This window comes from Pholis gunnellus (assembly GCF_910591455.1).
Source record: "Pholis gunnellus genome assembly, chromosome: 21".
In the NCBI taxonomy this organism is placed as follows: domain Eukaryota; kingdom Metazoa; phylum Chordata; class Actinopteri; order Perciformes; family Pholidae; genus Pholis; species Pholis gunnellus.
In genome coordinates, this window is record NC_136548.1 from 9,981,237 (window position 1) to 9,994,062 (window position 12,826).

Here is a 12,826-nt window from a genome sequence, read left to right on the forward strand (position 1 = left end):
ACTGATTTTCACTGAGTCAGAGTTTATGAGATATAAATCAGAAATCCTTATTATAAGACCATCCGTGCATGAATGACTGTAGATGTATTCAGGATGTGTTCGCGCACTCACCACTAGGTGGCAGCAACGCAATTCACGTTAGATGCCAGTCGCCTTAAAAAGCCAGGAAGGAGATGGTGTGTTTGGTATTGTTTGGTGCACAGGACACCCGAATGTTTAGGGATATTTATACGCTAAAACCATTTTATAATCCGACTGCGTTTATCTCCTTGAAAGGCTGTATGCCAAACGGACTCCCGGTCCGCCACGTCCCGAGATAGGATTCTGCAACCTAATTGCGAATATCTGCGCGAATGTTGTAAACAATGAGCGTTTTCATCTGGATCACCACTAGATAATCTGGGTTTCATCAACGACTGCGACGTTATTTAACGGAATTGCATTGGGTTCAAGGTATGCTGCTTTTTATTTAGTTAAGGTACTACTGTTTTAGCCCATTGAGATGGTTTTTTTGTATATGCATTTGCGCTAACGGTGATGAATCTGTATCGTTGCAGTTATAGCTGTCGTCTATGGTATCTTAATAAATGAGCATTTGATAGTTGGTATACATCTGTAATACTGATAGAAAGTTTCCTGCAAAAATATCTATGAAATGCACACTCGCATCGACTCGTATTCTCTTTTTGTTCCGACTAATCAGCTAAATAAAGATGTCCAAAATTGAACGTCTGAATGCCCGAGTGGAGAAGCTGCTGTGTAAGGCTGTGCAGGAGGTTCTGGAGGTGGTGAAAGAGACTGTGTCGGAGTACCAGGAGAAGACCACGAGGACGCAGAGAGAGAACCAGAGTCTGAAGAGGAGGCTGCAGGAGCTGCAGGACAAGTTACAACTGGGACGCAATGGTAAGAGACAATTGTGTCCAGAAATATTGATTTCAATTTTTCTTTCAATTTCTCTCTTTTGTGCTTTGCCGTCTTTGTTGTCACGCAGGAGTTGTGGCACAAACGTCCCGTGCATCCCAGCAGGATGAGGCAGAGCTGCGTCTGATGGAGCAGAAACAGAAGGAAGAGGACGTTGAACTCATCCGCTCTGCTAAGGACACTGCAGTGATCTGTCCCTCGTATTCATTCGAACACCTTGACTGTGAAGCATCCATCACATCATTAGCCACTTCCTGTCTCTCCCCTACGACAGGACCGCATCTAGGTGGGGATGACTTGAACAATCCAACGGCTCTTAAGACAGAGTCTGAGAAGGGACTGTCAATTCCCAACCACGTGGGCTCCATCACCGCGGTCACAATGTCTGAACACGGTCACAAAATGAAAGTAGAGCCTGTGTCGGACGAAGGAGCCATGCGCACCACACATTATTTGTATGATGGTACAAGCGCCACACCCTCACACAGACCAAACCCAGAACCTCCTCGAGCTCATTCTGGACTCTACAACGAGTCGGGGGTCGTCTTCAGGCTGGCCGAGGAGCCGCTGTCCCAAAGACACAACGACACCAGCAGCGCCGGAGCAGAAAAACCACACACCGCTCAAGCAAACACGAAAGCGGGCGCCTCGGGCTCGAGAGCGTTCCCGAGAAACGTCAGAAAGCACTACTGCTGCTCGCTCTGCGGTCGCACCTTCAGGCACGCAGGAGACTACAAGAAACACAACAGGGTGCACACGGGGGAGAAGCCGTACTGCTGCTCGGTGTGCGGGAAGCGCTTCAGTCAGTCGGGCTACCTGACAGTGCACCTGCGCTACCACACCGGGGAGAAGCCCTTTGGCTGCACTCATTGTGGAAAAAGTTTTAGTCACTCAAGCAACATGAAGAAACACCAGCAAACTCATCTGTGAGGCTGCTGTATCCAGACGTTCTCTTTAATATTATTGCTGGACAGTGAAAGGGCTGCCTGTTTGTAAGCTACAGATGGATTGATGAAAGGTGCTGTATTCTTAACGTTCAATGTCAAGTTATCCGTTATGGTTACAGTTCCAAGTATCAAGCACAGTCTAATAATTCTGTTTCTGCCATACGAGCCTATTTTCCCAATTTCCAAATCAAATAAACCTATTTGGTACAGTGATCCGACACAACCTGAATCCCACCCCAAATAAATCGTACATTGTGTGTCAACTTGAAAACTTTAAAGCAGCAGAGCGGTGAGCAAATTGTAGCCTGCTGGGTAAAACTTCACAGCGTGAGTCAGTGCGTTGGAAAAACATTGAACTTCGAGTTTAAAGTTGATCTTTCTCAGGACTGATTAGTTGTCAGTAGTGAAATGAATTACAGTCTCGAGAGTGATGTCATGCAGTTGTGTAATTCAATAGTAAATCCTGCCTTTAGAGAATCCATATCAGCATGGAAAGTATATGAATCATGAATTATTGATATCTGACTGTTAAACAAGGCTGTTAAACAATACATCCCCAACAAAATATACAGGTCCATCGTGGGCGAAGTGGAAGCACCAACTACCAAGACTAGGCTGGCCTTTGAGGCTTCCAGCAGAGGTGAAGTTATAGCCTGTCAAAGTTGTGTATTCTTATCATCTCATTGGGGCTCGTAAGAGTTTTTTTAATCTATTGTTTCTGTCTATGTATCTGCCCTATCTGTTGCAGACCAACATTGGCTACTGAATTGCTTTACATTGCAGAAATGTTGTTCTATTAACTGTGTTCAGCTTGCATGATGCATTCATAGTATTTAACTTGTTGAGATTTAATTGAGTTTCCAGTTGAACAGTTATCTGCACGCCTAGCCCTGTCAGGTAAAGGGAATAACATTGCAGCACCTCATGGCATCACTTTTCAAAAGGGGATGATGAAGCATCTTTGCCAACACGTTGAAGGTGTTGCCCAATCCCAACATTTCCGGATTACTTCCCTTTCCTTCACAACAAAGGCGTATCTTGTCTTAAGCTTGATGCTGCGTTCAAAGAACGGCATACTTAACCAGATATGTCACCTCCTACTACATAGATTATTTACATTTTCTCATAGACAAGCTGTAAAACACACTGCCAGAAGACTGTGATACAACATATTTGATAAGTAAGTTTGATCTTTATGTTTATTCTGTTTGATATTGGTTCTGTTTCTATTATTGGTCACAAATAAACAATAAAATAAATATAAGTTATTATTACATACTGTCCTGTGGCTGGCTTTTTGATTCCGTTTGTATTTCAGTTTGAGCCTGAAAAACACAGATCAAACCCAGTTCACCATTATCTTGATCAGACACTGCAATAATATTAGAAGTTTTTTTTAACAGTCTGTTGAATGTGGGCAGATGTTGAAGTGTGAAATTGAAATACAAATCAATTTCATTTGAAACCTCTGTGGTATGCTGAATCAAGTTTTCTGTTCCAGAATTTCTGGAGGCGAAGTTGTCATGATGCAGAGTGTCAAGTGCGTGGTTGTTGGAGACAGTGGAGTAGGAAATACCTACTTACTCTTCACCTACATCAAAAAGATCTTTCCTGAGGAGTACATACCAGGTTTCTATGACACGAACATCTTGTGAGAATGTAAAGCACAAACGGGCATCCAGAGGTTAAACACAATTGCCCTAATGTGACCTATATGATGATCAGGAGAAACTGGGAAAGCAGAATCAGACCCCTGTCACCAAGCAACAGGGAACAACGATGGCAAAGCACCTTTAGGCTGTGAAATATCTTGAGTGCGCTTCAATCAACCAGCATGTACTGGATGAGGCGTTTGAAGAGGCTGTGCATGGCTTTCTCAGTCATTCAGCCACCACCAAGAAACCCTGTGTACTCTTGTAAGTTAAATTTGCATATTAATATTGTATTTTGATGTGGTTAAGTTAATCTTTTCAGTGTATTTCTATATATTTCTGAGCAGCTTTATGTGCTTGTGGATGTGCTATCATGTATGCATCTTAGGAGGCAACAGAAGTATCCAACTAGATATAAATATGTAACTGACACACTGTGTTATCATTAAATGTTTTATTTTTACTTTAGCACTTGTATATTTATTTATTTATTTTAATGATGGGTAAAAAAATACAGTTTTGGATACTTCTAAGCATGGAGGTTGGCCATTTTAAGTTGTTAGCCGTATAAAATAACAGGACAACAAAGTCTCCCATTTTATTTGATGCAACAGAATATTTCAGTAGGAGGGAAGGACAACTGCTCGAGTTTGAGGTCAGATGTCAAGTGCATAAAGATATATGTAATATTTACATAGATATGCAAACTCATAAATGTATCAAACACGCACTTTTATTTTGAAAACCACCCGATTCACAGAGCAGATGTAATTGAGGTTCTTCTTCCGGGGGTCGCGAGTTGTTATGTTACGTTCCGATTTGTGTTTTGCTTTATCGTTTCCAGTTTTTTCTTAAACTGTTTTTTTTACCAGCCAAGTTGGCTGAAACTTACTGAAAAGTCTTGCTAACACAGTAACCACATGACGCGTTTGTTTAACGTCTTAAAGGGGATAACGCACCGAGTTAGCTAGCTAATGTAGCTAACGTTAGCTACCCACGTTACAGTGTTGCTGCTGACTTCACGACTAAGCTAGCTTGCAGGTACAGCAACTCTGAACATGCTTAACGTTAGCTAGCGGACTGACAGTAGCGGTCATTCAACACGTGTTTGTTATACGTTTGCTCTGATGTTAGTGACATATAAACCGCCTGGCTTGAACATAACATTACCTCTCAGCGGAGATGCCGAGTGTGGTACTTAGCAAACATGTTACTTGATTCATGTACAGCCCCATTGCAAAAAAACTTAAAACAGGCAGAATGACTGCAGCCAGTACCTCACAGGCTCACCCTGGTGTGTTTAAATCACCACCAGAATATCAGATTATCAATGAAAACGTTTAAGGTCAAGAGTAACATGGAAATGTTGGAAACTCCATTGGCATAACAATGCTAATACTCTAGATTTAGGATTTGGATGTATATTTAAACACATGTAACTCTCTTTGCCTAGACAAGTAGTTTTATTCATATTACATTATTAATGCATGTCCCCTGTTAAACACGACAGGGCAGGTTGTGATCAGTTTGTGAATAGGAACAATAGGAAGTAGTGCTGTCACACAGGATTATGCAATAAGAGTTGTGTACGTATGTCTCTATTTGCAGAGGATCTTGCACAAGCAGTCCACAGTCATTTCTTAACCCCAAGTGTCGTTTTTTATTTCAGGATGTCTAAACTTGAACGCCTGAATGCTCGAGTGGCCAAGCTACTGACTGAGGCGGTGCATGAGGTGCTGGGGGCGGTGAAGGAGACGGTGTCAGAGTACCAGGAGAAAACTGCCAGAACACAGAGAGAGAACGAGAGTCTAAAGAGAAGGCTCCAGGAGCTTCAGGACAAGATAACAAGATCGAGCATAGGTGGGTAACGAGTGTAATTCCCTTGAGTCATAGATAATGCTACTCTCCTATCCTGGTTGAAGTGTGTTATTCATCCATCCATCGTCTTCCGCTTATCCGGGATCGGGTCACGGTTGTGTTGTTCATGAGTTCCTTATTCAAATATAAGAATTTCTTCTTTCAATCTTGATTTCACAGCTGTTCTACCTACCAGTAGTCCGTTACCTGAAGAGAAAGAAGACGCGCAGAGCCAAGAGCAGGATTGGATGCTCGCTTTGACGCAGGACCTGGACCTCCCTCTCGCCGAGCAAAACCAGCCAAGCAGCCACAAACCTGACCATGACGTGAAGCAGGAGTTGAAACCACAGGAGAGCTACAATAACACGGAACCACAAGCGGAGTGCAACTCCGCACAAACAACAGAACATTGCACAGCACAACCAGAGGTGACGACACACATTATCGAGGATGCAATGACGGTCCACACAGCACACAGTGCGGACACAGAGATCAGTGCCGTCTCACCCAATGACGCGTGCGCCTCTCACTCGAGCGCCTCACTCGGGGTGAACCTGGCGATTATCAAAAGAGAGTTCGAACTGACAGACTGCACGGCGTCAGAACCGCCGTCTCTTCAACAGCAATATGGCGGATGCGTAGATTTAAGCTGCAACTCTTCTCGTCAGAACTCTGCTGAGACGCACGGGTCACAAGTTGATGGCGAGCCTTACGAGCGCGTCTTTGTCCACTCAAAACATGCCCTGTCTAGAAGGCATGGCTTTGCAAAGACCCACAGGGCTGCATTTGATGGGAGAAAGAGCCGGATGGAGCACTTCCGGGGAGATGACTCACACGTGTGTGTCGTGTGTGGAAAGACGTTCAGCCGGCTCGGGAACCTGAGGATCCACCAACGCTGTCATACAGGAGAGAAGCCGTACGGCTGCGTCCAGTGTGGGAGACGCTTCAGTCAGGCGGGAGACCTGAAAAAACACAAGAGGGTCCACACAGGGGAGAAACCGTACTACTGCAGCCAGTGCGGAAAGAGCTTCAGTCGGGGGGAGAACCTGAAAAGACATAAGAAGATCCACGTTGGAGAGATTTTACAGTTGCAGCAAGTGTGGAGGGAGCAACAGCAATGATTGTTATGCTAGACTGACTGCAAATCTACTACAGAACATCTTCAAATGCTAGTCTCTTGTAACTCTTTTGGAACTGTAGTGTGTTACAATGAGTTACTTGCTGTTCTGGTGTGTAGCCAGTTGTGTGCTTGTTACAACAAGGGCCGTAGAGTGTAATCATTTAACCAAAGAGGCTGAAGCTTTACAGATAGAGATGCACTGATACTATCGGTACATACATTGATATCTCTCTAATATTGTTAGCTAACACAATTTGGTCAATTATGGAATTTCACCTCATAGAAAGGGCTTTTAAGATGGGCATGAGTAAATTGCACATTTTATTTAGCAACTTTAAATGTCATCTTATTTGTTTTACAATGCATAACATTATCAGTAATGTGGCAAACTTAAGATATTAACATTTTAAAAGTAAAAAATTAGTGCATCTCTACTTTGCTGAAACAACTATTATTGATTTAAATTCATTGAGCCCTTGGTCTAAAGAGCGGGTTGAAACATTGTACGGTGTGTTATATCGTGTAACACATCTTCCATTTACGTATTTGAGTAAATGGATAGCTGGATAGCATGATTGTGATTGAAATTGCCTGATTTTCCAGACTGATTGAAGCTTGCTGTATGCTAGATATATTTATTGCAATTTTTATTTGTTATTAGTGATAAAAGCCAGGAAAATAGAGTTTGCAAAACAATAAATTAATTTATTACCACCACAAAGGGCCAAGTGAGCGTCTGTTCTTTAGACAAACATCGCCTTACACCCCTGTGGCTGTTTGTGATGAATACCTCAAATAATGTCGTACAGCTGGAATGTGTGAGAAATGATCACATGCACCCACTTGACTTCACACACCAGATATTAGTGATTTTATTGTAGTTATTTATTAGTTATTTATTTGTCCCTACTGCCGTCTACTGTGCATTGTGTATGTAAATTATCCATGCAGTACAACGCACACAACAGAGTAGCTACACATGGCAGCTTCATTATATCATTTATACTTTATATTGTACACGGCTCCTATAACAAATAATAGGAAATAAATGCAATAAAAAATCCCAACATGTTATTTCATCCCAATGCTAGCCACAAAATGACCTGATAATGCAGAACCTGTTTTAGTTGTCTCCTGGTTCAAATGTTCTAACGACTTAATAAATCAAATCTACTAAACCAATTGATGCAGATACTGAGATTCAGATACTGACAGCCACTAATGGGGCCCATGGAAGTCCGGGACCACCATGCCAGACCGGTTTAGCAGATACTTGTACATGTTAATTTAAGCTATTTGTCTAATGCAAATCCCTCTGGAAAGGACATGTGTGGATACAGTGATTGGTGTAATGACAGTGAAACATAGGCTACATTATTTTTGAATGCTTTTCATCATAAAACATTGTCTTTAGGATAAAGTAAGTTCCTCTATGGTTGACTTCAGCCCACAGCTGACGTGGAGCTGCGCTCACCTTGTCCACCAGGAAGTGATTGACACACACCCAGAGGAGGAACCTCAAACAACATTGCACACTTCTGAAAGGTGAGTAATAAAGAACCATGTGGGGGAGAGAAATAGTCACTTTCTCTGAAATGTATAGCTTGTAAACGTTTTACAAACGGAAACCGAAATTCACGAATCACGTGTTAACGGGTAACAGACGGCAACACGGACGGTTAAAGACGTTACCGCATTAAAAACAGTAGGCGAGATATTAATGGCGGTCCGTTTGGCATGTTTCCGTGTATTAACGATAATAAGCGGTGTCGCCTTGTTGTCTAGTGTTTATACGTGTTACATCGGTGGATGTGGAGCATTTCCTTATTGCAACACTGGAGACGTATTTGGCCCACAGACACGAGCTTAACTGTGTGAATTATCATGCTCGTTATTAGTTCTCCATAAACAGACATCATTAGTAATACATGGGTCAGTAGCCCAGGGTAAAGTGTTGTTGTTTCGTCTATGTTGCAGGTTCAGGTGAAAGCAGCCTGTGATGTAGAAATGAAGATTCATGAAAAAATTGTCACCTATTTTGAATCTTGCAGCTCACAGGTGGACAAAGAAGGGTACCTATCCAAGAAGGTAGGGAAACATAATAACAACATCATAATATCCAAATTTAAGAGGATTCAGCCCACGTGTTTTTATTTTTGCCTTTTTAATAATTAACAAAAGGGAATTGAGGTTCACTCAGCAATAACAACGTTACCTGTAATATTTGAAACACCATCTGTATAACTTTATTGACAGGCAGCCTTCAAAACAAAGGATTTGGATTCAAATATTACAACGCTATAATTAATCATTATCGGGCACATACAAGTACATGAAATTGAATAGAGGTACCTTGAATTGAAGGCCGTTAATCCATACAGCTTTCAAAATAATGACTAATATTTTGAATTTCTAAGCATAGAAACAAACAAAAACAACAAAAATGTCACTTCCCTTTTTGCTGTATTTCATAAAACTTATTTCACCACCAACTCTTGTGCAAGAAGTTGAGTAAATTAGTCATTTGTACATGGGTGACTAAACCACAGTTGGTGCAATTGTCACACACAGGGCGAGATAAAGACTTCCTATCAGAAGCGCTGGTGCGTGCTGAAGGGGAACCTCCTCTTCTACAAGGACCGGCCGGCTGACCGGGACGTGACAGGAGTGATTGTTCTGGAGGGCTGCACCGTCCAGCTGTGTGAGTCCGAGGAGCAGTTCGCCTTCTCGCTGGTGTGGAGCGAGCCGGGACTGCGGACGTACAAGTTTGCTGCCGAGGACCAGGCCAGTCAGGAGAGCTGGATCAAAGCCCTGCTGTCGGCCAACCACAGCTACCTGGCCCTGCTGGTGATGGACATGGAGAAGAAGTACAGAGGTGAGACACAGACAGGCTGGAGTGTCTCCTCCTGTCTGTGTGTGTGTGTGTGTGTGTGTGTGTGTGTGTGTGTGTGTGTGTGGGGGGGGGGGGGGGGGGAGCTGCCTTTGTTCCAGAGAGCAGCTGTGTGAGGCCTCGCTGTTTACATCACATGCCATGCACATCATGGCACATAGTACAGGCAGACGTCATAATCTCATAACGTCAGTCTGTCGCAGACATTGTGAACACATTGAGTCCAGGTTGGAGCAATCTACATTTTTTAAAATTGTATTAAAAAGGGGTTATTTCAACTTTGTCATAGTTTTTGAGGGTGTAGTTTGTCGTTTTGTTGTATTTGATTGTAATTGTAAGGTATAAATGAACTCTGATGGTAAGTCAACGATTCTATAATACAGGTGTATGCATCTACAGTATGTAGTGATTAATATGTAATTCAGGTAATTAATGGCATAACTTTTTATGTTTAATGTATTAGGGAGATCTTTTTGGGGGGGGCAGGAATAAGACAGGTAGCAGTCTCATTAAAGGCCTCGGAAGAATGATCAGCTTTCCACCGTTCTTGAAACCGTCTTGGGCTCCGGCTCAACCTTACGTTTAAGTTCAGAAAGAGACATTTTGGTGCCAAGTGTGCCAAGAGTGATGCTGGTCATAGTTAAAGTGTTACTTCCACTTCCTATCCTCTGATTTTGCAGCCTTGCTAAATTAAGTGGTTACTCTAAAATACAAGAAAACAAAAGAGGGTAGGCAGCTTTAGCCTCTCTGTTAATGTAACGTCAGCTGTTATTTATGCATTTCTCTGTTTGTCTCATTCTCTCTTTTCCTCAGACGCAGTAGCGGAGTTCTCCAGTGAACCAGCCAACCCGTTCATCATGCCAAATTTCAGCACAGCAGAAGCGGGATATCCTGCAGCCCATCCCAGCACACTGTCTGCATCGCTACCTTCGTATCCAGCAGCAGGTGTGGGGGCAGGACCCAGCCTGAGCTCCAATCAGTTGCTTCAACCCACGACCATTTCGTCCAAGTCAGCCACTAAGAGATCGCCCAAACTTTGGCCCAAGAGGAGCGCCAATGTTGTGCCTGTTAACACTCCTGCTCTGCCTTTGGGGGACTGGTCAGGGTTCTGTTTAGGCACCAAGGAGGACTTTACCAAGTTGCATGAAGATTTTGGAAAAGAGGTGAAGGAACTGATTGCTGATTGGTCGAAGAGGGGACAAGGCAATGACGTTCAGGGTGAAAACTTAATCGATTTTGGATAAGTGTAAAATTAAACGGCATCTAAACCTTAAATTCAATACCTGTGGTTGCCTTGCAAAGCTACAGTATTATGTATATAGGAATTAGAACTACAACAGTTATTGTTGAGATTTATTTGTGTATATTTGTTCGAGAGCCCACTGTTTATTTTCTGCTTATTTTTTACTGCTCTATGGATCTTTTTTCCTTGATCTTGCAGAGATTTCTCCAAGTGAACTTTTAAAAACAGGTCACACGCCATGTTTTCAAAGACACTAACACCAACCGCAGACTTGGCCGCTATCTAACTGATCTTTCTGTACTCTACATATTCCATCTGGTCCACCATAGATCTATTAACTCAGTCGGGCTGGGTATCATTAAAGGAAATGAAAATACCTGACAAGTTTTATGTTCCATGATTGCAGAAATAAAGAAAAGGAAAATCGTTACATGAAATGAAATAGTTTAATACATTTCCTCAAATTTGACTTGAGTTTCTGTACGGACACCTGAATGATACTTTTTCTGAAACCTTTATGATATATAGCCATGGCTCTCTACAAAAGCCTTGTTTTCATTTAGCAAATGTTCAATGTTGTCACAAACACAAACAGCTGTACAAGAAGCCAAAATAAAATGGTCAGACATTTTCCAAATGATGATTTTGAATCAGGGCCTGACTGATCAAATGATAAATAAACAGGATAACGAGACGTTTGATGCCAGCTTTGTTGATTGCTTGCTTTTCATACCAAAGTGAGGTTTGATACCGAGCCCTGTTAATCAGTAGAGTGTTATTGATCACTCAATTACCCAAGTTGTCTGTATGCCAGTGAATTAAAGTTCTGTGTGGGTAAAAAAAGGACGGGGACAGCTTTGTATGGGGCCAAAGCTGGCCAAGAAGGGCGAAGTCTGTCGAATTTTAGTAGAGAATCAAAATGGCTGAGAAAGAGAATGGTGGGGGGAGGCAGCGCTATTTCAGTCTCTACAGCTGTCTTGTTTTATGGTCTTTCACAGAGCTTGGTGTCTTTCGCCCTCTGTCACCTTCAAGCCCATACTTGAAGCGTCTGCTCTGCTGTCCGCGACCTTCTTCACTTAGGATTTAACTTTTGCTTCCTTCTCTGCAAATAATGATCTCGGATTTGTAATAATCAGTGGCAGGATCTAGGATCAGATTAAATCCACAAAAAAAACCTGGCAAATTGGTCCCAAAGTATCGGTTCACACTTCTGCTGGATCCCAATACATACATGTGATTGATGGCAGTCTTATGGAGCTCATATATGGAGTTAAGTGGGTGGGCTACTGTCCTGCTGTTCGAAAGCAACTATACTGGGAACCTCCAGGAGCACCCCAAATTAGTGCACCCAAAGCTGCTTATTCAGTCCAATCATCATTTGTTGTTTCCCATCACACATGTGACTTATTGTCACAGAAACAGACATGAACAGGCCCTCCTACAGAGAGAGACTCAATAATTGAGAATTTCTCATACATGTGCTATGAAACAGAATTCTTGTTCTGAACTTTTTCTTTATTTTTTTAAAGGTTTCTGGCATTGTTCACCTCTAGCAGACACAAAGCAACATGAAAAATAAACCAGCAGGCTGTCTTTAGCTTTTTTTAGAAACTTTTTTTAAAGCAAACAGAACTTGAAAGTATTTCCTGCCGCCAGTGTCGGTATTAAAAGGACTGTTTACATTTCTCATTGATGCAAGGTCAGTGTCTGAAGAGGCCCAGTAGTCGCGTGTCATTGCTGGAGCAAGACCAATATCCATCAGCCAACTGTTTTCAGGTTTCAATACTGTTTATAAACCCGACTGGCCATGACTGATCCGGTAGCGGGCACCAACCTCAGACCAAATCTATCATGTAGTCAGGTGATGACTTCAGGATATGTCAAGTGCAAACACATGTTGGCACCTTGAGCAGCTTGAGTCTGTTAATTGCTGCTAATCCCATACGAGTGTGTGTATCAAGGAAGTAGAGCAGCAGCAGCTTGTCATCATACGCTGGGTTTTGTTCTCTCACGGTGGATATAAAGGAAACAAAAATAGCCACAACAAAGACCCTCAGTGTGCCAAGAGGAAGAAGAAGAAGGGTACAGAGACAGATCAGTATGTTCTATCAGTTTGGCCATATTAGTCCACAGATGACACCAAAGTCGGGACTGCGTGTTGGCATTGAATTCACCTCATTCCAAGACTCCTGGGGC

The 12,826-nt window shown here is 42.5% G+C and overlaps 2 protein-coding genes across 2 annotated transcripts; both read left to right on the forward strand.

Annotated features, from left to right (window-relative positions):
• Nucleotides 1-206: 206 nt before the first annotated feature.
• Nucleotides 207-7,207, forward strand: LOC306713252 (uncharacterized protein). The gene is made up of 7 exons (XM_079182900.1): nt 207-453; nt 704-903; nt 992-1,847; nt 3,370-3,433; nt 3,702-3,784; nt 5,190-5,380; nt 5,558-7,207. Exons 2-7 carry the CDS (start codon nt 714-716, stop codon nt 6,496-6,498), a joined length of 2,325 nt encoding a protein of 774 aa, XP_079039026.1. The 5' UTR covers nt 207-453; nt 704-713; the 3' UTR covers nt 6,499-7,207.
• A 787-nt stretch (nt 7,208-7,994) lies between these two features.
• LOC306713512 (sesquipedalian-1-like) lies at nt 7,995-10,834 on the forward strand. Its single transcript, XM_079183236.1, has 4 exons — nt 7,995-8,042; nt 8,475-8,585; nt 9,069-9,372; nt 10,201-10,834. The coding sequence occupies exons 2-4, from the start codon at nt 8,505-8,507 to the stop codon at nt 10,629-10,631; spliced, it is 816 nt and encodes a 271-aa protein (XP_079039362.1). The 5' UTR covers nt 7,995-8,042; nt 8,475-8,504; the 3' UTR covers nt 10,632-10,834.
• Nucleotides 10,835-12,826: the final 1,992 nt, after the last annotated feature.

Bases quoted from the DNA above. Each gene is read 5' to 3' on its own strand.
- LOC306713512 (XM_079183236.1), top strand. From the start codon at position 8,505: ATGAAGATTCATGAAAAAATTGTCACCTATTTTGAATCTTGCAGCTCA. The intron at 8,586-9,068 runs GTAGGGAAACAT...TGTCACACACAG, and splicing joins AAGGGTACCTATCCAAGAAG to GGCGAGATAAAGACTTCCTA. The intron at 9,373-10,200 runs GTGAGACACAGA...TCTTTTCCTCAG, and splicing joins CATGGAGAAGAAGTACAGAG to ACGCAGTAGCGGAGTTCTCC.
- LOC306713252 (XM_079182900.1), top strand. From the start codon at position 714: ATGTCCAAAATTGAACGTCTGAATGCCCGAGTGGAGAAGCTGCTGTGT. The intron at 3,434-3,701 runs GTAGGAAATACC...TCAATCAACCAG, and splicing joins TGGTTGTTGGAGACAGTGGA to CATGTACTGGATGAGGCGTT. The intron at 3,785-5,189 runs GTAAGTTAAATT...TTTTTATTTCAG, and splicing joins AAGAAACCCTGTGTACTCTT to GATGTCTAAACTTGAACGCC.